At 43.0% G+C, this 26,326-nt stretch overlaps 2 protein-coding genes across 4 annotated transcripts; one reads left to right on the top strand and one right to left on the bottom strand.

Moving 5' to 3' along the window:
- Nucleotides 1–2,485: 2,485 nt before the first annotated feature.
- On the top strand, nt 2,486–16,328 carry hps3 (HPS3 biogenesis of lysosomal organelles complex 2 subunit 1). 3 transcript variants are annotated; one of them, XM_062556877.1, is made up of 19 exons: nt 2,486–3,039; nt 3,217–3,786; nt 5,491–5,665; nt 6,274–6,356; nt 6,507–6,693; nt 7,571–7,652; nt 8,225–8,379; nt 8,582–8,683; nt 9,242–9,289; nt 10,418–10,526; nt 10,938–11,122; nt 11,660–11,837; nt 12,313–12,546; nt 13,114–13,299; nt 13,600–13,794; nt 14,175–14,282; nt 15,168–15,374; nt 15,601–15,691; nt 15,973–16,328. In XM_062556877.1, exons 1-19 carry the CDS (start codon nt 2,823–2,825, stop codon nt 16,098–16,100), a joined length of 3,240 nt encoding a protein of 1,079 aa, XP_062412861.1. In that variant the 5' UTR covers nt 2,486–2,822; the 3' UTR covers nt 16,101–16,328. The 3 variants fall into 3 exon arrangements, with proteins under 3 accessions (XP_062412861.1, XP_062412862.1, XP_062412863.1); XM_062556878.1 differs by lacking the exon at nt 9,242–9,289; XM_062556879.1 differs by lacking the exons at nt 8,582–8,683; nt 9,242–9,289.
- An 809-nt stretch (nt 16,329–17,137) lies between these two features.
- cp (ceruloplasmin) lies at nt 17,138–25,708 on the bottom strand. Its single transcript, XM_062556876.1, has 20 exons — nt 25,538–25,708; nt 24,668–24,912; nt 23,981–24,193; nt 23,578–23,751; nt 23,023–23,277; nt 22,655–22,817; nt 22,117–22,256; nt 21,810–21,950; nt 21,644–21,688; nt 21,031–21,245; nt 20,714–20,864; nt 20,142–20,354; nt 19,770–19,977; nt 19,314–19,453; nt 19,086–19,214; nt 18,822–18,928; nt 18,439–18,658; nt 17,701–17,840; nt 17,419–17,578; nt 17,138–17,275 (listed from the first exon to the last, which is right to left on the bottom strand). Exons 1-20 carry the CDS (start codon nt 25,705–25,707, stop codon nt 17,247–17,249), a joined length of 3,258 nt encoding a protein of 1,085 aa, XP_062412860.1. The 5' UTR covers nt 25,708; the 3' UTR covers nt 17,138–17,246.
- Nucleotides 25,709–26,326: the final 618 nt, after the last annotated feature.

The raw sequence follows: 26,326 nt of genomic DNA, 5'->3' as shown, positions 1-26,326 counted from the left end.
TCAAAGCACAAGTGTTTCAAAACACTGATTTGAAATGTCATGTCACCACTTCTTTGGAACATCATTCAAAATGCCCATGTCATGTGACCAAAGCAAAGAGAACCCTCGGTGCATTTCATTGATGTTGACAGCAAATAGGTGCATTTACCTAACAGTGTAGAATTTTCTTAAGCAATAACCATGATAGTGTAGTGGTTAGTGAGGGTGCTTTGCATGGTATCCTAGGCTGCTCAACTGTGATTCAAACCTTGTTTGTTTTGTATTGTTTCAGATAATAAGAGAAAGATAAGAGAACACTGATGGCAGCAATAAGCTAAACTTATTGTCTGAATGATGTAGTCTCCCATCCAATTGTTGAACAAGGGTAGCACTGCTTAGCTTTTGACTGAGAATATAGGAAACACAGCAAGCCACAGAATTGAGTGGGCTGCATCTCTGATATGAAGCATTTGACAGCTGACAGAGGAACAGGAAGTGCAGACTGTATAAGGAGATAGGCGGAGACAATTACAGATGACAGACAGGTAAACACAGAGCACATGGGAAACAGCAAAAGCAGACAAACACAGGCCAACAATACAAAATGGCCACCAGGGTGGCACAAAGTTAATCAGTCCAGGCAGGATCCTGATAGTCAGGCCTGTAGTATGTCACTTATCTCTATCTATCTCTGTCTAACAGAACTTAGTGGGAGGTGAGGTGTTGTTTAGCTACAAAGCTAATCATGGAATGAACTTGTACAAGCCTCAGTCACTTTGTTACTTAAGACATGTAAAGACCCACTCATACAGCAACTATTTGAAGCATTTAAAATCATCTTTGTACATCAATCAGACTTCATTGTTGAAAGGCACTCTTTTTATAATAGTTGAAGGTTTCTTAGTATATTCAATACAGCTAGCTGAGATGTCACAGAGGTTGTGGTGTCTATCAACACTGAGAAGGCCTTTGATTGGGTGGAGTGGATAACATGCTAACTGGTGATTTTATCAGATGGACCACATTATTACTACATACATAGCCTACTATGTGGCACCAGGCAAGACTACCCACTGCTTCTGATCTTGTCATGATTGAGCCCTGAGCTATAGTGACGAAAATGTTACAGGTATTCCCAAATGTCCAAGTTTCTCTAATTACCATCCTAAATGTTCACCTTTTTGAATCCAGAGAAAACATCTCCATCATTTATGAACTGACAGTTGAACAAACTCTCCATGGCAGACGAGGCCTTCCTGCCCAAAGAAATGTGCATGGCAGGGGGACCTGTGCATAAACCATAACCAAAGAGGTGTAGCCTAATCCACACATCATCTATATATGAAAGGTATGACCATTACTGTCAAATGTTCGACACCATCTATGACATTTACAGTGCATTATATCCCATTCACTTACAGTACAATCCTAACCCATTTACTTTCAGCTATTGGTGGAGGTGACTGTTCTCCCCCCACGTCTGATGGGTAAAATGGCTTGTCTTAGGGTACTGTTTTAAAGCAACACTAAAGAGTTTTTTGTACCTTAAAATAATGTTTCCAAAATCAAACAAATAGCGTGCGTGCGGCAGAGGAAAAGTGCTTTAGTGTTGCTTTAAACTTGTGAAAATACAATTCTCACTGAACTGAAATACCACCAGGACTGAGTAAAAAAAACTAAACAATACTAACACAGAATTGATTGGCTCAGAATGCACTCTTGGAGCACAGCCCATTTGAAGAGTGGCAGTATAAGAGCAAAAACTGTAGGCCTACTGTATAGCCTACTGTTGGTGACAAGCGCCACTGGCCTATGTCCTCCTGTCCCGTGGCACTCCCATGCCACTGTTCCACACCCCTGCCATCTGAAGTGTCACTGTCCTCTGCTATTTGGCAAATGTTACAACTTTCAACCATTTTTGCCAAGTCGCAGAGGGCAGGGCCGTGACACTAGACAGTGAGCAAGTGGCACTGGACAGTAGACATGCTGCACAGTTGTTGCTGGTGTTGTTGGTGTGCGCTGGCCATTTCATGGTAATGGTCTAATGTTTCTTTTTCTCTACAAGACAATGTCAAAGTGTTTTAATTTTTACATTATTAGTCACATCCAACTATTCAGTAAACAGGATTCTAACATTAAGTTCAATCTCTGAGAAATTGTCGACACAATCCTATGCAAGGTAGCCATACCTGCAATATGTTTGAGTGTAGCCTTTGCTAAAACTTGACTGTGCATGTCTTGGGTCAAACATTCAAATAACTTCCCTATTTAAATCTAGATTGCTATTTTGAAGTATTTAGTGACCGATTAGGCCTACGGAGAGGCGTTCACGAGGATGATTCCATGAGAGAAATGTGTGGCATTCACCAGGGCTAGAACCACTAGCCTGTAACCAATGAAAAGTCAAGAAGGCTACTAGACAAACTAACAAGCCAATGAATACACGGCAGGGGACGCGCATAGCGGCAGTACTCTAACCAGGAACTAAACACCGCGTTCAACTTAACTGAACATCGGATTGAGAATAACTACGCATGAAGAGCGCTGCCTACTCTCTTTAACTGATCATTTTCCAGAAGTTCCCTGGATGCTTGGTTGATCTATGATCTGTATTCCGTTTATAATGTTTGGTTAAGCAGGAAGTGGAACTTGATAATCGCATTCAACGTTTTCTGCCTGATCATCACAAGACGACCGGACATGTGATATTGATCAGACTGAATGTACGAGCCGTTTGCGTTGAAGGACAGAAGACGGTTGTTTCGAAACGTGAGAAGAGAACTATGTAGGCTAGCCAGTAAATCTGTTTGTTTCTGTGCACAAGGCGGCTAAAGCAATACAAAATGGTGCATGTTTATAATTGCCACCCGTTTGCTTCCCAACACATTGTGCCCACCGAGCAAGAACCCGGGCCGGTTTGTTGCGGCGGAGATGCGCTTTTCGTCGTCTCAGCTGGAGGATGCAAGATCGAAGCGTACCAGATGCAAGAGGAAGGATGCCCTCTCATCTGTCGATTTGCTACAATGGGAACAGTCCATAACATATTGCACAGTCAGACAGGTAATGAAAATGAAAGTGTGTAATGTGATAGTAGGCTAACTTTAAACTGTAACTTTAAAGCTTAGCATAGCTTCTATATTTGTATAGTAGGCTATAACAGCCTGCTTGTACAATTAATGCTGTCCAAATCATTCTCTGAAAGAAAGCTGATGTTTGTTACTAACCCTTGTTCTACAGGAGACTATCTTGTCACCATCGAGGAGAAAAATAAAGCCACATATCTCCGTGCGTACACTAATTGGCGATACCAGGCGGTCGAGAAGACACGAGTAGGAGTCCGACTGCTTGGCCACTTGCTACGGGGTTCAGCGTCGCTCCGAGGCATTCCCAAAGAGCAGATGGAGATCATCGAAATTCCGCTATTCGAGCCCCCTCTTTGTGTATCATGTTGCCCGCTCACAGGTGACCTCCTAGTGGGCTGCGCCAAAAGTTTGGTGCTCTTCAAGTTGCGGCGGCAGACGCTTAACGACCGTCTCTCTGTTCTGGACTTCGAGCGTCTACTCATCCTTCATATCCCAGGCTGGACGCCTTCGCAGGTGGCCCTGTGCGGCAGCTATGTGGCCATGCAGGCAGACTTGGAGGTGCTTGTCTTTCAGCTGCAGAAGCCTCAAACTGGCAAAGAGCAGCAACAGGACAAGGAGGAAGAAGAGAGGGACCAACAGCTCCAACTACATGCCCTGGTTCCAAAGGATATGATCTCCAGATCGGACAGGCTGAGTGTCAGCGACTCTGGTATTGGTGACAATGGTAATGCCCCTACACTTAACGCATAGCAAAGGTCTTTGGTAATCTACCAAACCTTGGATGAAGAATTGTATTTGGGTCATTCCACGCCAAATCAACCAGAGCCCACGCACTTGCGTCTCAAAAAAATCTGAAAAAAATACCATGTGTGCCTATGTTACCCAGGAGACACTCTGTAAAATGTTTTTGTGCTAAGATCAATACTTTTCAAGTAACAGCCAGTTTTACAGGGGGAGGGGGGTGTCAAATTTGTTCTACCTCTTTTTTTTGTCAAAGTTCACAAGCTCATTGCTCAAGAACTAGAATCTGTAGGAGGCTCAAATTTTGCAGGCTGGTGCATAAATAGGAATAGTATGCAGTAAAATCACCACGAGTAGTCTGGATGATCCTGCATGGTCATAGCAGTCCCTCAAAGTTGATCAAAATATGATTGGAGTTCTTGGCTGGGCTCTGTTTAGGCTTACAGAAGACATATTTTTACTCAACATAGGCTCTTGATTTTTTTTCTCTTATTGAGATCAGTAGAAACACTCTACGAAAAAGCAATGAAGAGAAAAGAAAATCCATCAGGGACTGAACAGCAGACCTCACAAGTTTGAAAAATAATTTTGGATCTCATATTCAGAGCACCATAACACCTTGTGGGAATATACAAAGATTTTTTTAATATTTTTTTCGTTAATCTGCATTACCTCTTCTTTTTAAAAACACCAATTTGACTTGTCTTATGCAAATCTTTCTTTTTCATTTTCCACCCTAAACATGGACAAAATGCACCATTGAGATCAATATGTTTTGTCCCCACCCGCCAATTTCAGTGATTCAGTGATTTTAGTGGCACCTGGTGGTTACTCTATACAAAACAAATCTCTCAATAGATCTCTATGGTGCATTTTGCCCTTGTTCAGGGTGGGACATGAAAAATAAAGATTTGCATAAGACAAGTCAAATTGGTGTTTTTAAAAAGAAGAGGTAATGCAGATTATAGAAAAAAATATTTAAAAAATCTTTGCATATTCCCACAAGGTGTTGGGGTGCTCTGAATATGAGATCCAAATTTATTTTTCAAACTTGTGAGTTCTGCTGTTCAGTCCCTGATGGATTTTCTTTTCTCTTCATTGCTTTTTCGGAGAGTGTTTCTACTTATCTCAATAAGAAAAAAAACCCAAGAGTCTATGTTGAGTAAAAAAGTCTTCTGAAGGCCTAAACAGAACACAGCCAAAAACTCCAATAAAATGTTGATCAACTTTGAGGGACTGCTATGACCATGCAGGATCATCCAGACTACTCGTAATGATTTTACTGCATACTATTGCTATTTATGCACCAGCCTGCAAAATTTGAGCCTCCTACGGATTCTAGTTCTTGAACAATGAGCTTGTGAACTTTGACAAAAAAAAGAGGCAGAATAAATTTGACACCCCCCTCCCCCTGTAAAACTGGCTGTTACTTGAAAAGTATTGATCTTAGCACAAAAACATTTTACAGAGTGTCTCCTGGGTAACATAGGCACACATGGTATTTTTTTCAGATTTTTTTGAGACGCAAGTGCGTGGGCTCTGGTTGATTTGGCGTGGAATGACCCATTTTTGATTTCCATATGTAGAATAGTCCAGACAAATCTCAATGTATTTTGTGTAAGCTAACTGTGAGAACAAAGTCACAATTGTTTATGCCTTATTTGTGTTTCAATATCCTTTGTCCCAGAAATGAAAAAGGAGATGGCAGGCCACCTGGAACCAGATGACTTCTATATGTTCCCAAAGAACCAAGAGATGCTTGGGGAGCAGGCCAAGGACTGCGGTGTATGTGTTACTCTGGAGTTGACTGGTGTGGAGAGTGAGGCCGGCTTTGGCACAGGAGTTAACTACATCTTATACAGGTAGATCTTCTAGATCTTCAGTATTCATGGATTTCTTCTGGTCCCTTTCCACAGATGGGTTGATCAAGCTCATATGTAGTCTGTATTCATGATCTAGGTGCTTGATGTTATACACCTGTGGAAAGGGTATATAAAGGTGTATTTAAGGCATCACTTGAGATACTCATTACTGTGCCATCAGGTCACATTAATGACTTAAGTGGTCCCACCAAGGGATAAGCAGGATCAGACAAAGCATCTCAGTAGTCGTGCTCAGTAATAATTGTTTATGTTTATGGTTTACTGCATCAGAATAGCAGTTAACAGTACCAGTATAACATTACAATAACATCAAAAGTATTGATTTAATAGTAAGTTATAACTGCCTAATAGCAACAACGTTTTTGTGTGGTAGGAGCAGGCTTCACTCTTTTTTAGAGTGCTTGGCCAAACTTATTTGAAACATCAAAGAAAAAAGGCCACACTTTGCATACTAACGTGTTTATTGCACAGACCCGCTTTGGCTTAGCGCCTTCCTCAAGCGCACACTGAAGAAGGCGCTAAGCCAAAACGCTGCCTTTGTTGTTCTTGGATCCCTGTCGTTAACATGTCTACTTTAACCCACCCAGGCGCTTTGCTCCTGATTTCTTCCAAGGCAACAGTGTGGAGGATACCTGTCTGCATTCTCTCCAGCTCTATCCACTGTCCACCAGTAAGCACTTATCATACACTGACATTTGCCTTAGTTGACCAAATCGGTCAGATCATCGATCAAGATCAGATCAATCAGATCATTCTATCCATCTGTCTCACTGTCGTTTGTGTCTCTGCCTGTGTTATCTCACTGGGTTATGGTCACCAGGTAACCAGGAGGCTACTGGTGAGGCCAAATCTCCCGATCCTGCCTGCGTGTTCTGTTTCTTCTCCCTGCCCAACACTGGCTACATGTACAGCATCATGGGCTCAGCAGAGCTGGTCTCGTCTTACCAGTACCCAGAGAAGGCCCAGCAGGCCGTGCTCAGTAGCCATTTCCTGCATGTTATCACCAAGTAAGACTGAAGTTTCTCTCTCAAATGATTTGATAGGGGGCTATCCTTCATGGATCCTTTTCATTTGAATGAATGAAGCAGGTTTATTATTTGATTTAACCTTCACTTTTTATTGTTTTCCTTCTCTCTTCTCAAATCAAAACTTCTTTGTTTTGATTGGAGGAGAGTGAACTCTTGTTAGCCTTTATAGGTTCAGGTTCACTTTGTCGTAGGAAGACAAAAGTATTGAGATGGCACTGCACTGTTCAACAAACAGTGCTACGTTATAGCATGTCCTGCATTGCAGTGATTTTTTACATTACAACTGTACATCCTAACTTCACACAACAGAATGTCTTTGAACATCTTTTTTTAGTTAAAGGTGAACTTTGCCAGTTTTTTGTTTAGCTTTTTGCAAGCGTAAAAGGAGCGAAAGCGAAACCGGAGATGAAATTGCCAAACCTGCATAGTTTCCCTTTAAAGTTAGACTGCAGTTCTGGAAGAAGGTGTTTGATATTTCACCTCAACAGCCAACAGCATTGTGCTCCTAGATCAATGTGTTGAAGCAAGATGTTGATAGTCTGCTAAATGTAAATGGCTCAATGTAATGCACTTGGTTTCCCATTTGGAGAGCCAGGACTATGTACAGTACAGATAGATAGATAGATAGATACTTTATTGATCCCCATGGGGAAATTCAAGAGTTAAAAATTCAAGTACAAACACCAGATACACAGAGAATGGACCACTAGGCCACCATGAGGAGCAATCTGATGAATTATATTGTGTTATATTTGAATTGCGGTATGCATTTGAAAATAGTATTGCTCAAAGTATTAAAAAGTATGTGTGTGTGTGTGTGTGTGTGTGTGTTGCTCTCTGTCTCCGTGAATCTCAGGAATGCCCTTCAGTGTTTCTCTGTGCGATGTAGTGCGGTGGCCGCCAGGGCTGAGGACCCCTACATCGACACCACCGTGAAGGTGAGTCTCCAGTGGACATGTGCTCAAGACAGAGTGAGGCAGATGAGTTGCCTCTACAACAGGCAACTAGTGTATGCAGGGTAAGGGGTGGCCATTTTAGGTCCTCACCAGTGGTATGCCCTGAGGATGGTCGTTTGACCGAAAGCTAGGCTATTAAAACTTGCATAAAGGATTGAAGTGTGCAGATAGTTCATTTTGAAGATTCTCAGTTTTTGTTTGTCTGGCACCTTCTTTATCGTGAGTGTGGTGTAACTCCTCCATAAAGGTCATCACCAATGGAAAACCTCTAACTGGAATCATCTCCAGCCAATTACTCTCTCTGCCACCGCATATGGCCCAAACAGATTCTGTGGAATTTGTGCAGCACATACCACCCCGGACCAGACTAAGACCAGCGAGTAGAGCTAAATTGAATTTTGAAGCTCCAGTGTTTTCTGAATGCGTGTGCTGCTACCAGTCTTGATTAGATTAGAGGGCCTGAATTTGAACTGCACTGCTGTTAGGATGACTGTGTCTGTGTCTGTGTGTGTGTGTGTGTGTGTGTGTGTGTGTGTTTGTGTGTGTTTCTCTAGGCTTGTCCTCCCTACACCATGGAGGTTTGTGCATTGCGCATCCAGCTCTTCATCGGTCTGAAGGCCCTTTGCCACGACAGGAACCACATTGTCCTTCTGACCGCAGCGGACGTGGAGAGCAGAGAGGACATGGAGAGAGCGGCCCGGAAGAGTCTGTAGGTCACGCTCACATTCAGGCAGCTTTTCCCACTTAATGGTGCTCGCTATTTGTTTTTTTTTCGGGTTTTGGCTCTGCTAACTCCTAGAGGAATAGAATAGCATTTATTTGATGACATCCCTGTGTATGTTCTTTCTCCTTCAGTGGCCTGTATCATCTTCTGTATGCATGTGGTTAACCAATTGCAAATCTTGTTTTAGTGAATCAAAAGATCACAAAACTCTAACGGGGATTTTGCTAGCGGTAGGTATAGAGCCATCCAACAACCCCGCTTTGGAGAGCCTCCTATCCAGGTCCTTTCTGTAAGTCTCATGGCTTCACTGTGCCACGTAGTGTGACCCCCCCATACCCCCCCAACCCCACCCCACTCTCCCGCCCGCCGTCCTAGACTCCTTGGGAATTCCTATCCTCTAAACTCTCCATTAACTGTCACTTCTGGACGTGTGGACCATTAACAGCGTGTGGACTAATCTGGTGTGAGCACCATAGTGTGTGTCCTGTTCAGAAATACACAAAAAAGTGGTTTATTGTGGAATGGTGGGGGATTTTTTTTTCTTTTTTTAAGTGGTCATGTGATGGTTTTCTTTACAGTGACCCAAATCCCCCCTGTATGAAAGACCTTGGCATGGAGGGAATTTCATAGCAAGGGGGAAGGAAGGGGAAGTTGAGTTTAAAGCTTGCGCCGTCTCTAACAAGTAAAAGCCCGTAAATGAAACCCGGCTGACTGCCTTGCTCCGGTGTATCACATGAGGCTTATTACAGACAATAAGGCACTTGATGATAGCTGAAGCAGTTCATATGGTGTTTGCCATCAAGTCTCTGATCTCCTTAGTCGTAATGCTTGTGTCTGTGGGTTGCAGTGATAGGCACAACTGGCTCATGGACACATTGAGATCAGCAGCAGGAAGGTCAGTAGGCCATTAGTGTGTGTGTGTGTGTGTGTGTGTGTGTGTGTGTGTGTGTGTGTCTGTGTGCATGTGTGTGTGTGTGTGGGTGTGTGTGTGCATGTTCGTGTGTGTGTGTGTGTGGGTGTGTGTGTGCATGTTCGTGTGTGTGTGGGTGTGTGTGTGTGTGTCTGCATGCGCTACTGGCTATGTGCATCAAGGAGAGGCAAAACTAAAATGGCAAGCTGAATTCCTCTGTCCCTGAGTCCCTACCCACACACACACACACACACACACACACACACACACTAATAACCTTAAACTACTACTAAACCACCCCAGTCATTAGACCTTTAGACTTTTTTTCCCAACAAATGGGCTGTTTTATTAGGAATGTCCACACGGAATGGAAGGTTCTAGCTTAGGAAAAGTCATTGGCCGGGTTTCCCAGATTCGTTAAGAAGCTCTTACTGTAAGTGCTAAGAACTTCTTAGGAGCGCTCTAAGAACGTTCTAAGAACGCTCCTAAGACGTTCTTAGCACTTAAGAGCTTCTTAACGAATCTGGGAAACCCGGCCATTATTGTCTTGTGTGGGGAAAGTGCTCATTGCATCCTCAAGACCGTAGTCAAGGAGACATAGAGAATTAAGCTGAGACAACTTCTGGTGCGCTAATGAGTAATGTCATTTTGGAACATTGGGGAGAGAGTTTTGGCAGACTAGGTAAGGTTCCGTCTTGCATCTATCTAAAGTATGCTATTGACATGATTACGTACGTACTTGTTAGCTAAGTCTGTGGTTATGGTGAGTGGTAGTTCTGTAAAATATTACAAGATCTTGATCTGTTTTTGATATTGTTACACATGCCAGTTCTTTGGCTTAACTGATTTTTATGGCAGTACTTGCTCTGAGTAGATCTTAATTAGCCCCCCAGACACACTCACAAGTAGGAAAAACAGCTTGGCTAATCTTAGCCGTCTTAATAACTATTGTTGTAAAACTAATCTTTGGCGAATATTTTGTTGTCTTTCTGTCAGAAACAGATTGAGATTATGAGTTGTGAAAGCTGTGGTGTTCTTCCTCGAGTGTTTGTGTGTTAAGCGAAGGCTGTGCTGTAAAACATCTTTGGCTTTCTCTTGTCTCCTCCATTGCAGCTCTAGGAAGACTTCCATCACCAAGCCTAAGGAGCCAAGTGAGAGTGGCCATGGCTGGAACCTCTATGTGGTCAACACCGTCTCCAGTCTCACCCTCTACAGAGAGATGGTAATGCAGTCTGACATCAAGAGTGGTTTTGAATGTGCAATGAGATGTGGTGCACGATGATGAAAAGTGTTGATGTGATCTTGCTCTTAGGGTCGTATGAATGTCAGATTTAGTCCTGTCCAGAAATAGTAGACCTGTCCAGTTAGGACGTTCTAATCAAACATGGAGGTTCTAATCAAATTGAACAGCTGTCATACAGCTGTCTTTCTATGTTGTTACTCTTTAGCACAGTCTCACTATCAGGGTGTTGAGAGGAAAAATACAGAGAATAATCAATGATGATAAGTATATTGTATGATTGAGTGGAACATTTTCATGATGGTCATGGCATGTTTGTGTGTGTGTGTGTGTGTGTGTCTGTGTGTGTGTGTGTGTGTGTGTGTGTGTGTGTGTGTGTGTGTCCACTCTCAGGTGGAATACAGTAAGAAGTATGAGGTGTCCGACCCCTTCTCTCTGAGCTGCGTCCACCTGCTGAGTGAGGCCCATCTGCTGCTGCGGGCCTCACTGCTGGAGCCCCTGCTGGAGGCTGCCGAGAGGGCCGAGGTGCAGCAGGCCTTCAGGGAGAACTGTGCCCAGCTGGGAGACTGCTACAGCAGGTACCGCTCTCACAGCGCTCCTGAACACTAGTGCTACACCTCTGCACTTTTAAATATTGTGTACTGAGAAGACTAAAAAGGTCCAGGGGGCTCAAGTATATTCGATATTCGAAGGTGCTCTTTGGGGTCGGGAATAGAAAATAGAAAACAGGGAGATCAAAAGCACTCTTCTTCAAAAATATAAAAAGCCTTTATTTAACTGGCTAATCATGATTGAACGTTAAAAACATAAGGAGTAGCAACGACTATTGTATGCTGATTTTACACAACCATATGGATGTTTAGTTTATAATCTGTATAGTTACAGATCATATGTATGAAATCTACTACAAAATAAACATTAGTAAACATATTTTATGGAATATGCCATATGACTTTTGTAAGCCACTGTGGTTAAAAGCATCAGCTAAATGCATAAATGTAATGTTTTACAGAGTGTGGGGCAATAGATAGCCTGATACAGTATGTTATTAGTCTGAATACAGGTCAGGATTGCTTTCTGTAGCCATTTTGGACCTGTATGTGTTTGGGCCGCAGGTTTGACAAGAGGGACTGCCACCAGGCGCTGCCTTACTACAAGATGTCCGGACTGTCGGTCACCGAGGTGATCCAGAGGAACATGTGCCCGGCGGACTCTCCTCCGGAGTATGGCAAAGGCTTCCTGTTCTTCCTCAGGCACTCCCTGGATGAAGAGGACATGGAGGAGCTCAGTCAGGTAGAGGAAGAGAAGAAAGACACAAGCATATTACTTTGGGATTTTAAGCTCTCTCATACACACACACACACCCACACCCACACCCACACACACACACACACACACACACACTCACACACATACATACACATACACACACACACACACACACACACACACACACACACACACACACACACACACACACACACACACACACTCACACACATACTTACACATACACACACACACACACACACACACACACACACACACACACACACACACACACACACACACACATATATATACACTCACACATGCACATACACATGCATACATAGTCCTACAGCATAGTACACAGTACTTTGTATGTGAGTGAGAAGTTTCATATTTTTATGAGCAGTTGAATTGTTTTAGAACCACATGCAGTACATCAATGAGTTTCATTCGAGCAGAAAAGTTCTCTCATTTCTGCCGCGGTTGTGTTTGTCAGGAGACGGCCAACACGGTGCTGGACATCTTCAGCGTGGCGGAGCCGACACAGCTGCCTCACGTGGTCAGCAGCCCCTTCATGCTGAAGAGCGACCCGGCCGTCACCCTGGGCCACCTGGAGCGGCTGGAGGCCGCCGGCGCCCCCTCGGTCACGCTCACCCTGGCCAAGGCCTCCCTGGCGCTGCGCATGGGGGACATGCAGCTGTACCAGCAGCAGATGGAGCGCCACGCAGAGGTGAGGAGGACAAAAGGTCGCCCGCCTGCCGGACGCACACAACACCACATGTTGGGCTTTCTGCTGTCACGTCGCAGCTTTAGGACTGACTCCCAGAAAGACACAGTGTGTTAATGAAGATCACGATGAACCACCACACACTGCATTACTTTACACTGCTTTTTGTAGAGTTGCTGCTATACTGTTTTATTTAGAGCCAACGTGTTTTTTGCAGGCAGTATGTGGTTCGCTCTCGTAATGCAATGTGCGGTGGTTGACTCATGATATTCATACATTCCTGCTACCAGCCAGCACCTGTTGATTAGCTGTGCTTTGGGATATTTGTTTATTGTAGTTCATTACGTAGTCTTTGATATAGTCATGTCTTAGAAAAACAGATGTTGTCTCTGTCAGGTGTGGTGTGAACTTTCCTAAGATTTTGGAACCACTTCAAACACTCAGATGAGGCGTATTGTTTTGGATTGTGTACTCGTTTTGGGCCGAAGAACCACAATGTTCTTTTTCTGTGGGAGGCTAAGGGTCTTTCTGCATGTGTGTGTGTGTGTGTGTGTGTGTGCCTGAGATCAGATGCTGCAGGTGTACGGCTTCATCGAGGAGCCCAAGCTGCTGCTGCTGGGTGGAGGGAGGAGCGTAGTGCCCACGCGGCTGGCGCGCCACCTCCACCTCGCCCAGCAGGGCCTGCTGGTGGCCGCCGCCGTGGCACTGCACGAGAACAACAGGGTCAAGCTGGAGGAGGCCGACCTCTTCTTCCAGGTGAGGACCGCTGCAGCCGTTTATGGAGCTGATGTGTCAGATGTGTTGCTTATTGTTTTCTACCAGGTCTGATTTCTACTGTAGTGTCTTAATGACCAAAGAGTCTTACAAAATCCATACTAGTGAGTATTGTTGGAAGTGTGCAGGAAAAGTGCTGCAGTACATTGATATTGCAGCCAAAAAATATATCATACATCAATCTTCTAATGCATTGGACATTCCTCCTTGGACGTTCCTCCTTTTCCGATAGCGTTTACATATTGCAGTGTTTGCGTGGCCGTGTGCTCTTGTGTTTGCCAGGAGCTGTGTAAGGAGGCCGCGGAGGAGGCGAGCCACCCTCAGCTGCTGGTGGACTTCTGGGAGGCCCTGCTGGTGGCCTCCTCCCAGGACGCGGTCATCCAGGAGCTGCTCTTCCGCCTCACGTCCGTCTACATCGACCACATCAGCCGCCAGCAGCAGCCCAGCGCTAAGCCACTCAAGACCGCAGACGACCTGGTAAGGGAAGCACTGAAGCTCCTCCACTGTGTCGTCTGCACCACACCATTGTATTGCTCCTGGGATATCACAGCACACTGCGCCTCCTCACACAGTGCCTAAAATGTATCGACATCCACTTACGTCTTTGATTTAATCCATCCATGATTACCCAAACCTTCTTTCATTGCGCACAACATGTATAGCCGTCTGTATACTTGAATAGTTTCAGTGTAGCTGTAAGGGTTGAGAAGGATGACTGGTTCTGTGTTTGGACCATCAGTTCTGTCTGTCCTCATCTAAGCGCACATATGATGCTTGGGTCTACTGGTTCCTCTCAGATGGATGCTGGCAATACCAGTATTGTCATTCAGGGAACTGTATTTGTCTGTTGTGTTTAGATGAACTCCTGTGTCCATTATGGTCAGCTCTACCCCTGGGTTGGCATTCTGACGCCTGCACATCTGCGCTGCAAACAGGCCTACCAGGAGGACCTGCAGAAGCTTCAGGTGACCATGCAAACCCACTTCCACTGTCCTTCAGCACACTTCCACTCTTTGCTACTTTGGTACTTTGGAAAGGATGTTTTACACCATGTGTCATGGCTTCAACACGTTGACACTTCAGACTTGTTCAGGAAGTCAGTTATGCACCATTACATTCTATTTCTAGTTTAACCATATGCAGAAAGAAATCGGATAGTGAATCTGTGACATATGTGATATCTGAATGTCAGTGATCTGACACATAGTCATCAAGGAAAAATGGTAGAAAGTAACTATCAGGCAGGGAGGCTCTTTGTGTAAGAGAGTATCTTAGTTATTCACACATACCTGTACTGTATACATGTGCACTGTGCAGTTTGTTTTCCAAAAATTAAAGGGCTCCAAGGTGTTTAAAGGGATATTCCACCATTTGGGGAATTAAGCGCATTGTCCACCTCCCCAAACAATTGATATTTACATTTTTCTCATTCATCCAGCCGTTCTGTGAGTCTGGCGATACAACTTTTAGCTCCAGCCTAGCATAGATCATTGAATCTGTTTAGACCATAAGCATCTCGCCTGCTAGCATCATGCTTAAAAGATTTCCGGTAATTTCCCCATTTTTAAATCTTGTCTCTTCTCAAGTTAGAAAGTGCAATAACAAGACAAACTGAAAATGAAACCTGGCTATTTTCAAAACTGATTTGACATGGAACTACACTCTCATTCTGGCGTAATAATCAAGGAACGTATCAAATGTACTGTACTATGGGCGCAGTGATATCACGCACTACTACTGCTTGTTGCCTATGGGGACTATTTTCAGGTGCTGCGTGATATCACTGCGGCCATAGTACGGTTGTTTTTAGCAGCCCTTTCAGTGGTGGCCCTTGTGTCTGTGTCCTGTAGTCTCTGCTGTGCGGCCCCACGCTGGACGTGTCGTCCATCCTCCCTCTGCTGGAGCAGCTGCCTGACGTGGACAACGCAGGGCTGAGCGTGCACGTGCTGTGCGCCACCCGGCTCGGACACACCGAGAGCTCCATCGAGCGCCTGCTGGACCGCTGCCCACAGGCCATCATCTCATTCGCCCAAGATGAGCTAAAGAACGACAAAATGGTACCTCACCTGACTTTCCAGAAGCTTCTCACTGACAGCCCCATGTGTATTAAATGCTGACTTTTATTTGTTATCATTTGTTGTGACAAAACAGTAAAACGTACCACTGTTTTTTACACTTATTTGTATTCTCCATTCAAAGATTTGTTAACCTGGGACCACATTTTGTCAGGCGTACCAGAGTCTCCTTGAAAGTTTGACTGATGTTGAACCATGTTGTTGGCAGGCTCTGTGGTGGCAGAAGCTGTTTCCAGAGCTGTGTGAGAGAACCCGAACAGCAGGAGATGACAACAGCATCTTACTGACTGCACTGAAAGGTACAGAGAACCCCTCCAAGTGTTTCAGTGTGTTCATGTGAATTGTGCATGTTTCACATGTGAGTGTCGTGTAGGTCATTGGCTGGAATAGAGAAGTGTTTTTTTTTTCTCTTTTTTTGCATTCATATACCAGTGAATCTGAAAGTGGTTTTCTTCAGATGTGAACCCACAACGAAGTTGTCTACACTTAAATGTAACCATAGTCTAAACAGATGTTTAAACTTGTCAATATGCTTGAAATATGTTGTTAATCTGTGTCATTCACACGGTCTTGAAAACAGAAACACTTGTCGTGGTTGCCATGGAGCTGAATCCCTTGGAATTCCTGGAACTGTTGCCAGACGACGGTGCAGCGCAGTTCTTCCTGCCGCATCTTCTGGAGTGTAGTCAGAGGAACCTGATGACATGAGGTGACCCAGACAGTCATATCCTCAGCACAACAGCTAGCTGTGTCTACACAGCTCAGTGCCAGTCGCTGATACCAAAACACTAAACACTACAAGCCTTTAGACAATCAGTCCACAGAGATACTGTGGTTGCTATGCTGCTTACTGATACCCCGTATAAGGTACATGCTTTAAGTATTTAAGCTTTAAGTATTTAAGGTTTACAGAACTTGAGGTGTTGTTGTCAGGGAGTGGGGGTGGATGGGGGGGGGGTATAATACACTGGATTGATTTATGGTTATAAGTTATGTGTGGTTGTAAGATAAGTAATGGATGTTGAAAAGCAATTCTATAAGAAACTGGATGAAGTTGCTAATGCTGTTTGGAGTGGATCTTCTCTAACTTCTTGTTCCCAGACTTATTTAAAGCTGTTTTCAATTTGTATTTAACTTTGACAATCTTCAGTTTCCTTATTTTTTAATGCCTTTAATTAAATTTTGAAAGTGGATTTGTGTTGACATTTATTTGCTTAGGTTGCCATACATATCTGAGATGTGCAGGGCTTTTTTCATGTTCAAAAGATTGAAACATGATGTAAATGTGTGTTGTATTAAGGAAGAATGCTGTGAATACTTATGTAGAAATGTCACTTCCCCTTCTAACTTCCTCAAACATGCGTTGAACTTTGTACATCTGAATATTTAATAATCACTTATTAGACCATATGTGCAATTTCACACAGTACTCTTGGATCTCGGAAAAAATATTGCTTACTTGGCCAAGGAAGCTGAAACCTAGAAACCAAAGTTAATACAGTTAATACAGTCATGTTTGTTTAGAAGGTGAGCAACTGAAATCTTGTATAGCAGTGAATTTCTACTTCCTCCTCTAACTTCCTGAAACAAGTCAACTAATGCACTGACCTCAGCACACCTGGAGATCAAGATAACCAGTCATGACACCTACAGTATATGGGCAATTTCATACAGTGTGGTGTCTTAATAAAAATAAGATTATTTTATGTTTAAGTTGATGAAAATATATGAGAGATGATACCACATTTATTTACAGTCCTGTTTATTTAGAAAGTGAGCAAGTGAAGTCTTGTATAGCAGTGAACAAAATCTATAAGCAGTGTACATTGGTGACATTTCTGTGGAGTTCCTGCATTAGCGCCCAAATATTCCCTTCTTCTTTGCTGTAGACAAAAAAGACAGTGACAATATTTAGTACCAAAAAGTAGTCAGCTTTGTCTAATACTCGCATCACTGAACAATTCTTAAGAGTCTTCAAAGCCCAGCCCCTGACCCTGGTCAATAAAACTAAATTTCCCAGACTCACCCTTATCCTTAACCGTGTAGGTGGTCTCCATGCCAGCCATGATGTGATCTGTTACATGGCAGTGCAGGATCCACGTGCCCGGGTACTTTGGCCTCATGTCTACCGTCTGGAAGGTGCCAGGGAACAGCTCAAAGACATCTGTGCGGTGGGAGCCGCTCAGCTATGGAAGGAATGAGAGGGCTCAAAATCATTGGTGTTGACCTCTGAGATCAGTGCGCAATGCCAGTCTTGGGAAGTCTATGAGACTATCACATTCCATGCTTTTGTTTTATATTATTGTACCTTATAATCAACGCTATGGCCATGGAAATGAGCTGTGTGGATGTCCACCTCATTGCCCATACCCATCAGGTACCAGTACACTTTGTCTCCCACCTCCATGTCGAGGCCTTTCAGGTTACCATAGAGTAATCCATTGATCCCTGCAAGGAAATGATAGTGACACGTACTGTAAGTAGTTTTATTGAGAATCTGATACTATACTGTACTAGCCTGACGAGCCAGACCCACATCAAGATGTAGGGTCTGGACACTCACCGTAGACAGGGCTCAATCGGAGGGGTGGGATAAACAGTTGTCTTTCAAATTCCCTCCCCGCAATAGGATAACGCTAAACGAATCATCTTCTTGTTTTCAAGTAGCAGGATGCGTAACCTTCCCTCTCCACGCAATAGGATAACGCTAAACGAATCATCATCTTGTTTTCAAATAACAGGATGCGTTACCGTCGCAACTTCTGGTCGCATGTCAGTCACCATTATGTTAAGCCCTGTGATTGGGCCGCTGGTGCTGGGGGTTCTCAGCTTCCTGGCTCAATGGATCGTGCCTAGACTGCCCCGCCAGCCAAATTACATTTGCTGCCGCTAGGGGCGTCTAGATTTCTAGGCTAATACTATACAATAGAAACTGTTTATAGTATAACAGTTAAGACTTAATCTGTCATTTTATTGACCTCTACATTATGCTATTCAGAGTTGAACTAAGGTCCCAGTACGGTAATGGTGTTAACATTTCACCCACCGTGCATTTTGTTGCTCTCAATGAAGTCTTCGTTGTCTTTCAGTTTGGCACTGGGGGTTTTCACATATGTTTTAATGTTGTCGTCCAGATACCAGGACTCATTCTCGTCCCACACCATAAAGAGCAGGGCAAACTCCTCAATCTCCTTCTTCAAGCCCAGCTTCCTCATCCAGCTACGTCTACATAACACCAGGGGTCCAATCAGCCCACTGTACATATCCTGGGGTAGAGGAAATTACCAGATTCATCGTCATGGTCTACTGAAAATGTGAGCTAGTCAACTGTCACCTTGACAATAGTCTGCCATATGCATAAGCACAAAACATGGAATTTAGTTGTCGCCATGACTCATAATGACTCAATGGGGTCCAAATAAGGTTCACCTTGTTTACATCTACGGTGGAGTAATAAGCCCCAACGCTGCACTCCTCCTGGTCTTTGGTGGGCCCAGCTGTATTTGGGATGTACCAGGTGTATGTGTGTGTCTCACCTAGAACAACACAAGTACTCCTTAATGCGATTGAATACATTAGGTATCAATCTATCAAATTACTGCGGTTATGATGTACACCAATTGGAATGTGTCTGTAAGGAGACTCCCACACAATAATGGCTGTATTGGGTTGTATAGTTCAAGGTGATCTCACCTGGTTTAGTTGCAACAACTTCAGGAGTTTCGGTCTTAACTCCATGTGCATGTATAGAATAGGGTCTTGTGGCCATGTTCTTAAACACGATCTTCACTTTCTCTCCGACGTTGCCATGAAGCATAGGACCTTAGATAAAACATGAGGGAAAACACAAATGTCCACTCAACATAGGATAAAATGTCCTATCTTCACTGATAATATAACATCTCTGAAGCCAGAATTTACCAAGAATCCCGAGGTGTTCCATATCAGGAGCTCTCTCCTTCAACTTGGTGAATTTGTCATCAGTGTACTCCTTGTACACAACCTTCTTGTACTTGGAGCCGATAAATCCTGTGTCTTTGCTCAGGAAAGCGTTGCCTGGGCTGGTGAAAAGACATTAATTGCTTTCAGCTGTATATGCAACTAACAGGCATCTACACCACATAACCATTCCTGTTGTAAAATCAGTATTCAGTCTTCAGAGAGACCATTCACCTATACTATAACATTACATGAATGAATATTCTACATGTTGAAAATAACATTTAAGTGATTTAGTTGTAAATTGACTGAACCATAGAGGTATACATAAGATTTTCAAGAAGAAATCAATCCTTGACATCTGAGACTATGCAGTATGATACTTTACATTTCTGTCTGTCTGTTCCCTTGTGTTCCACCAGCAGAGTGGCTCCGTACCTGTTCTGGAGCCCCTTGTAGAGCTCCCCCTCCCAGGTGCGGCTAGGAGAGTAGTCCCAGTCCACCTCTACAGCAGCGATGTAGTATTTCGACTGCTGCATCATTAGCTCCGACTGCCGGTTCCAGATGCTGCACTTCTCCACCTCATAGTTGGCTCTCATGCCGGCTTTGTAATGGTCAGCCGTCTTACACACGATCTCAAACTTTCCTGTAGTTATTTAACATGGACTCATACATGTCATATTTCATTTTCTAACAGGAGTACCACAAAGCAAATTAGCTAATGAACTACTGGTTTAAAGACAATGGCACAGGCAATTAGAATAGCTCAAATACACCACAGCCAATCGGCAACCGAGATGCTGCCATTACCCATGCTGTCCGGCTCCATCATCACTGTGTGAGAGATGTGGGGGAAGACGTTGAGGACGTCTCTCCTAGTGCCTTTGTAGATGAACCTGTTGCCCTGGAAATAGAGGCCATGGATGTCCAGTGCAGAGCCCAGGCCAGAGAGATGCCACGACACCTTGTCTCCTTTGCACATGGTCAGCCCAGGCAGGTTACCGTACAGGAACCCATTGATGGCTGTTGAAGTAGGATCAAGTACGGATAGGATCAAGTAAGTATAAGTAATTTACCGTAATTTCCCAAATATTAGTTGTGGCTTAGACATTTATTTTGCTAAATTTCTTCAGCCATGAGATTAACGGGGGCAGTTAATATGGTATTGATATGGTTTTGTGTCTTTTAACTTGCATAAAACACTGTCCTGCGGCTTATGCACAATACACAGGAAATTACTGTAAAGTATACAGAATGTAAACTATATAAATAAGTAATCACCTCTCAGAGTGTGTTGTATTGAAAGTCAATACACTGTGTAACTGTGTAAAAGTAGTGCAGAGGAAATGTGACAAATATTTAGAAATTGAGAAAGAACTCACAGTGCATTTTATTTGACTCCTGAAAAGCTTCATCATGTTTTTTGACAGTATTTGGAGACTGTGAGAATAGTTTGATGTTTTCATCTAAATACCAGCTCAAATTCTCATCGAAGATGCTGGCCAATAAGTGGAACTCTTTATCAACATTTTTCTGGAAGGGAAAGTGGTTGAAACAGCGCATTAACATTTCAGAATGTAGTTATGGAAATGAATGTGCACACAACATACTGAATAAGCCCTCTGTTACCAATTATATTCAACCAAATCTTAGCCATTTTGTAAGTATATATAAATAAATATAAGTTGACATATTTCACCTGTTTTCCTGACTTGAGGGCTTTGTGTTTGCAGACTAGCAGAGGCCCCACCAGGCCAGAGTTGGTGTCTTTGACTGGGTCCACTGCTGAGTAGTACAGGTAATTAATGCAGTCGGCATCATCGCCAGTGGGCCCCGCCCCTTTGGGGACTACCCAGGTGTATGTGTAGGTGCTGCCTGGGCGGACCGTAGCTGCGGGGGGTGGTGTCACAATCCCTAATAGGAAGGAGGATAGGTGAATAAGGTATACTCAGTTACAGTCTGTTGTGTACAATATCTAACAGCGTATTAGCGTTAAGTGCACATGATCATGCTCTGAAAGTATAAGGGACATTGCAATAGGTTTTGAAATACTGTCAGATAATGTATCATTGCATATGCAACATATGTTTTTAGTTTAATATCCTGCTTTATCAGAGCACCACTAGATGGCAGTATCATTGAGGAAATCGGGTCCACATCCCAAAGGACAATGAACTGATGGGGACTTTGAACCCACATTTGTTTGTTTTTACAGCGCTAGAAATTGTACCCTAATTTGCTTACACACACACGGTTATATAACTTGTGGAACACCAAGTCCAGAAATGATCCGTGTAATGTGTTGAACTTACTCGGCAGTTTCTTGATTTCACGTAGCTTTTTGGCAGTGTACGACTCTGTCAGGTATAAATAGAGTATTATAAACATCAGAAATCCAGTAAAGCATTCACTATGGCAATTAATTCATTCCTTTTTCATTGTGTTGCATTGTTTGCCTTTAGTTGTCCTTTTTTTTACCTTCCAGGACGTTGTGGTACAGGGTGCCATCCTCCTGTATCTCATACTGGACTCCATGGGGTTGGATGGTGTATGGCCGTGACGCTTTGTTTTTGAATGTTACCTTAATAGTGTCCTCCTCCTCTGCTCTGATTACAGGGCCTGAGAACATGAATAATGAGTTTGCTTTTATTAATGATATATTCAGTGATTTACTTACTCATCATTCAGTTACTTCTCAGTGTGCGACATTACAGTTGAAAAAAAAATACAAAAGAGTCCAAAAAAATGGAGATTTGAAAGAGAATTATGAAAGCAGCACTTTTACCCAGGATTCCTAGATGTTTCTCCTGATCACTTCTTTCCTTTTGTTTTGTAAACTTGTCATCTGTGTATTCCACATATCTCACTTTTTTGTATTTCCCTCCAATTCGGTTATTAGCCGTCTCAAAGAAGGTTCCAGCATCACTGGAAGTAATTGCAGTTGTTAAGAGAGTTCTGCTCATTAAATGTATGACTCTTATGGTGTATTTATAGGATGTTTAGGATGTCACAAAGTTATATCACATCCTAAACTTTTTAAATTGTTCATTGTTAAATTCAGTATAGTATTGTTTTTATTTGTCTGTTGTTTTGGACAAAAGTGTCTGCCAAATCTCATAACCATAACCATAACCATAAGCATGTAAATGAAAAGTTATTTTTCAATAGACTGTTGTTTTTATGGCATAAGTATTCATAACAACAGTAACAACAACAACAACAACAACAACAACAACATTATACATTTTATACATTTATAAAGCATTTGTATAGGTACCCAGAACGCTATAAATAATAGTTGTGTTTTACTAAACATGACATACTCATCTGATCTGAGAGGTGATCCCTTCTGGTTTTTCTGGGTGGGCCCGTAGTCCCAGATAGACTCCTCAGCAGCTATATAGTACTGCCGAGTGTCACCATGAGGTCTGGGCTTGTGAACTTCAGGGAAGCATTTTTTTATCTCAAAAATGGCTTGCATGCCATCTGCGAACAGAAATAGTATGAGATGAAGTTATACACATGTTGTTTTCTCTTTAAATTAACAATGGGAATAGGGCGTTTGGTGTGAAAAATGGAAACAGTGTTCCGTCCCATCTAAAGTCCATAACTTGCCTGCTTTTTGAATGCCCATTATATGAGACGTACTGTAGACATGGCACTTTTCACAACCATAGAGTGTCCCACCTACCTTTTTCATAGTCATTGACGTCATTGCTCATAAGCCACTGTCCAGGGTTGTCTGCCTCCATGATCACGTTCACAAAGGATGCTGGGAAGAGGCTGATGGTGTCCACATGGTGGCCAAGGTGGGTCAGTATCTGGCCGTGGAAGTGGACGGAGTGGACGTCCATCTCGTTGCCCATGCCCAGGAGGTGCCAGTGGATCTTGTTGCCCACGCACACGCTGAGGCCAGGCAGGTTGCCAAACATGTAGCCGTTAATTGCTGGACACGGAAAAAGGATTATGAGGTTTGGGCAGGTTTCAGGACAAACATACTGGCAACAATGCTAATTATGGATTCAATGCACAAATGTAAGAGACATGCACAATAACACCTTACTTCACAGGGTATGGTGTTGTAGGGATTGGAGATATCATATGTATTGTCAAATTTAACATGGATATTGTGATTTGACAGGGTATGATTGATGAAGTGTAGGGCAACAAAACTGATCCACCTGTGTGAATTGAGTGTTACAGACAACTGACATGAAATGCGTGTGTTTTTATGAAGTGGCCTTACAGGGTTTTTTATTGCTCTCTTGGAATTCCTCATCATCCTTGTTGACTTTGGCTGGGGTTGTGCAGTAGGTCTTTATGTTGTCATCCAGATACCAGCTCAAGTTTTCATCAGAGACAGTAAACATTAATGTATACAGATAGTCTGCATTCTTATCACCATGGACATCCAGAGTACCTGAGGCAGAATGTATGTACCTAAATATCACACATAATCCGTCATCTGAAATTAGTATTTAACTTTTTGAAATCGATCATTTCAATATATAGGCTGTGTTATTTTCCCACACTGCAAAATTAAGTCTGAGGTTCATGTTGTTCTTATAAGATCCCAATTGTTTTTTTTTGTTTGTTTGGGGGGTTTTTTTGTATAGTTTAAAAGTGGATTTGTTTTGAACTGGCTGTACCCTTTTTACAAATGATGATGGGTCCTAGAAGCCCTGAGGCAATATCCTTGGGGGCGTTGGTGTGGGAGTGGTAGGCCCGCGTCAGGCAGTTGGTGTCATCTTTGCCAGGGGCATGCGAGGGGTCCAAGGTCCAGATATAGGTGTAGGACTTCCCTGGCGCTATTCCATCATCAGCCTTCTCACTCACGCCAGTGGTATCTGGGTACAGGGCACCTGAGGCGGAAATGGAATTTATTTAGTTGGAAGGTTCAAACTCAATTTGCATTCAAACAGTATACAATTATTTTTTTTGCAGAATGTAATGTCATTGATCCATGTAAGTTCATAGACCAATGTTTATAACACATGACTGGACCCAGAAAAATCACTCCAGGTTTCACTGTACACGTCAAGTATATATACATATATATGTATATATGTGTGTATATATATATGATAGGTATATTTTGTACATAAGAACATACAGTAGAACATGACCTGTGACTTTACAACTTTGGATCATGGGTAAATACCAAACCTTACATAAACTATATTTTTTCCTCATGTCATATAGCTGTGTATCATACTGTATATCATGTATCCGTATTCTCAGATGACAGATTCTCAGAAATCATGCTAATCATGTGAAAAAATCAATAGTCTGTGACCCCTGCATGCATAGGATAGCCGTGACCTCGAGTCACACACCTTCACTGGTTTTGTTGTAGCTGAAGCCATGTGGGTGTATAGAGTAGGTCTTGGTGGCCATGTTCTTCAGGTGAACATAGACCGTGTCATCCTCCTCTGCGCTGATCAGGGGACCCATGAACCCCAGAAACTTGGGCTTCTCAATCTCCTGCCTGTAGGTGGCGTCAGTATACTGCATGTACACAGCTTTCTTGTAGACGCGCCCGATCCGCGTCTCCCCCTTCTCCAGGTACTTGCGCGCATGTCTGAAGGATTAAGAAATTTGAGAAGAGACCAGGAATAGTTATTACAAGTTAACGATGTGACAGACTGGCATACAATACATTTAGTTGGTAGGTGATAAGAGATAATGACTTTTGTGAAGTGAATCCAATGCCTTGAGGTTTCCTCAAGATACTGTATTCTAGTGAATTTTTTGCAATGTATTATTATTTATTGGTCCTGGTGACAAAAACTTACTGGAATTCATAAAACCCCATTTACTTCTGATATAACAGCAACTCTCAATCTTTCAATTAGAGCCACATACAGAGATTATTGTTGGGTGGCCCACTTCGCCATGGGTCAGATTATAGGTCAATCTGTGTAACTAACTCTACAGTGTGACAGGAGCTGTGCCATGGGCGACACTTTCATAAGTCCTGTCAACAAAGTGTTACCGTAACTTGTGATAAGGATGAAGATTAAGGTCCTTCCACCCTCTTAAGCCACATTTAAAAAAATAAAATAAAAAAATAAAAAACCCTCAAGACTTAACCTACATACATTTGAAAAGTATGTCACACTTCCAGAAAGCATGTACTAATGGGTGTAATGCACATATTTCTGAAATCTCATTAGGCTACAGATGTAATTGTAAAAAAAACTTACTCGTCCTCCTTGATGGTTTTGTTCTGAATCTGGTTAATCCCCGTGGGGGCGTAATCCCATTGAATCTCTTTAATTCCGATGAAATAATCCCTCCTGGCACCGGAGACGGAGACGACTCCCACTCCCACTCCCAGAAGCAGCACCAGCGCTGTCCACTCCAGCCTCCCCATTTTGGCACAATCCCCTCACCTGGACCATGACTTTTATAGATTGGCGGAGAGGCCGTGCTACTGACCAATGGCTGGGGAGGGGGGGGGGGGACTACGCCGGCCTGATCCTGAAATTTTGCCAAAGTCAAACCCGTGACCCTCTTTTCAGCCCTTATTTGCGGGAAAGCTCCCCCTTGCCTAACTCAAAAGCTTGTTGCAATCCCACATAAGACCTTTCACAGCCTTCACACAATGGTCCTGTGAACCATGGATTACTTTAATAGCAGTCACAAAGTCCAAGGTAGAAAATGTGTATTAACCTTAGCATTCTCAGCATTCATTTGTGCATTTCTACAGCAGTGGCTTGATTATTCTTTATTGTGCTTCACTGACCTTAGGTCCAAACACAATTTAAATAGGTGTATTTAATAAATAAGTTTGAAATAATTGAATGAATGTATCTGAATAAGGCCTAACAACACACTTGATATCCCATTGATGTCAAATCTACTCTCAAAAGCCTGACCATTTTTTTTTACTGTTAAATATGTTACTCAGAGTGCAACTCTGTGCACTTTGCCAGCTGGGCCTGTTGTGTAAGATGAGACATTCCAGAACCGCATTGATTTTGCCTCATGCT

This window comes from Sardina pilchardus, chromosome 15, assembly GCF_963854185.1.
Source record: "Sardina pilchardus chromosome 15, fSarPil1.1, whole genome shotgun sequence".
Classification (NCBI taxonomy): domain Eukaryota; kingdom Metazoa; phylum Chordata; class Actinopteri; order Clupeiformes; family Clupeidae; genus Sardina; species Sardina pilchardus.
The sequence above is the reverse complement of the archived record's forward strand: the minus strand, read 5'-3'. Positions and strand labels throughout refer to the sequence as shown.

Coding starts and splice junctions, on each gene's coding strand:
- hps3 (XM_062556877.1), top strand. CDS start 2,823: ATGGTGCATGTTTATAATTGCCACCCGTTTGCTTCCCAACACATTGTG. Junction 3,787..5,490: donor CTCTGGTATTGGTGACAATG/GTAATGCCCCTA, acceptor CCTTTGTCCCAG/AAATGAAAAAGGAGATGGCA. Junction 9,290..10,417: donor TTGAGATCAGCAGCAGGAAG/GTCAGTAGGCCA, acceptor CCTCCATTGCAG/CTCTAGGAAGACTTCCATCA.
- cp (XM_062556876.1), bottom strand. CDS start 25,707: ATGGGGAGGCTGGAGTGGACAGCGCTGGTGCTGCTTCTGGGAGTGGGA. Junction 17,841..18,438: donor TGAGAGCAACAAAATGCACG/GTGGGTGAAATG, acceptor ATTTCCTTGCAG/GGATCAATGGATTACTCTAT. Junction 17,579..17,700: donor GCCATAGCGTTGATTATAAG/GTACAATAATAT, acceptor TTCCTTCCATAG/CTGAGCGGCTCCCACCGCAC.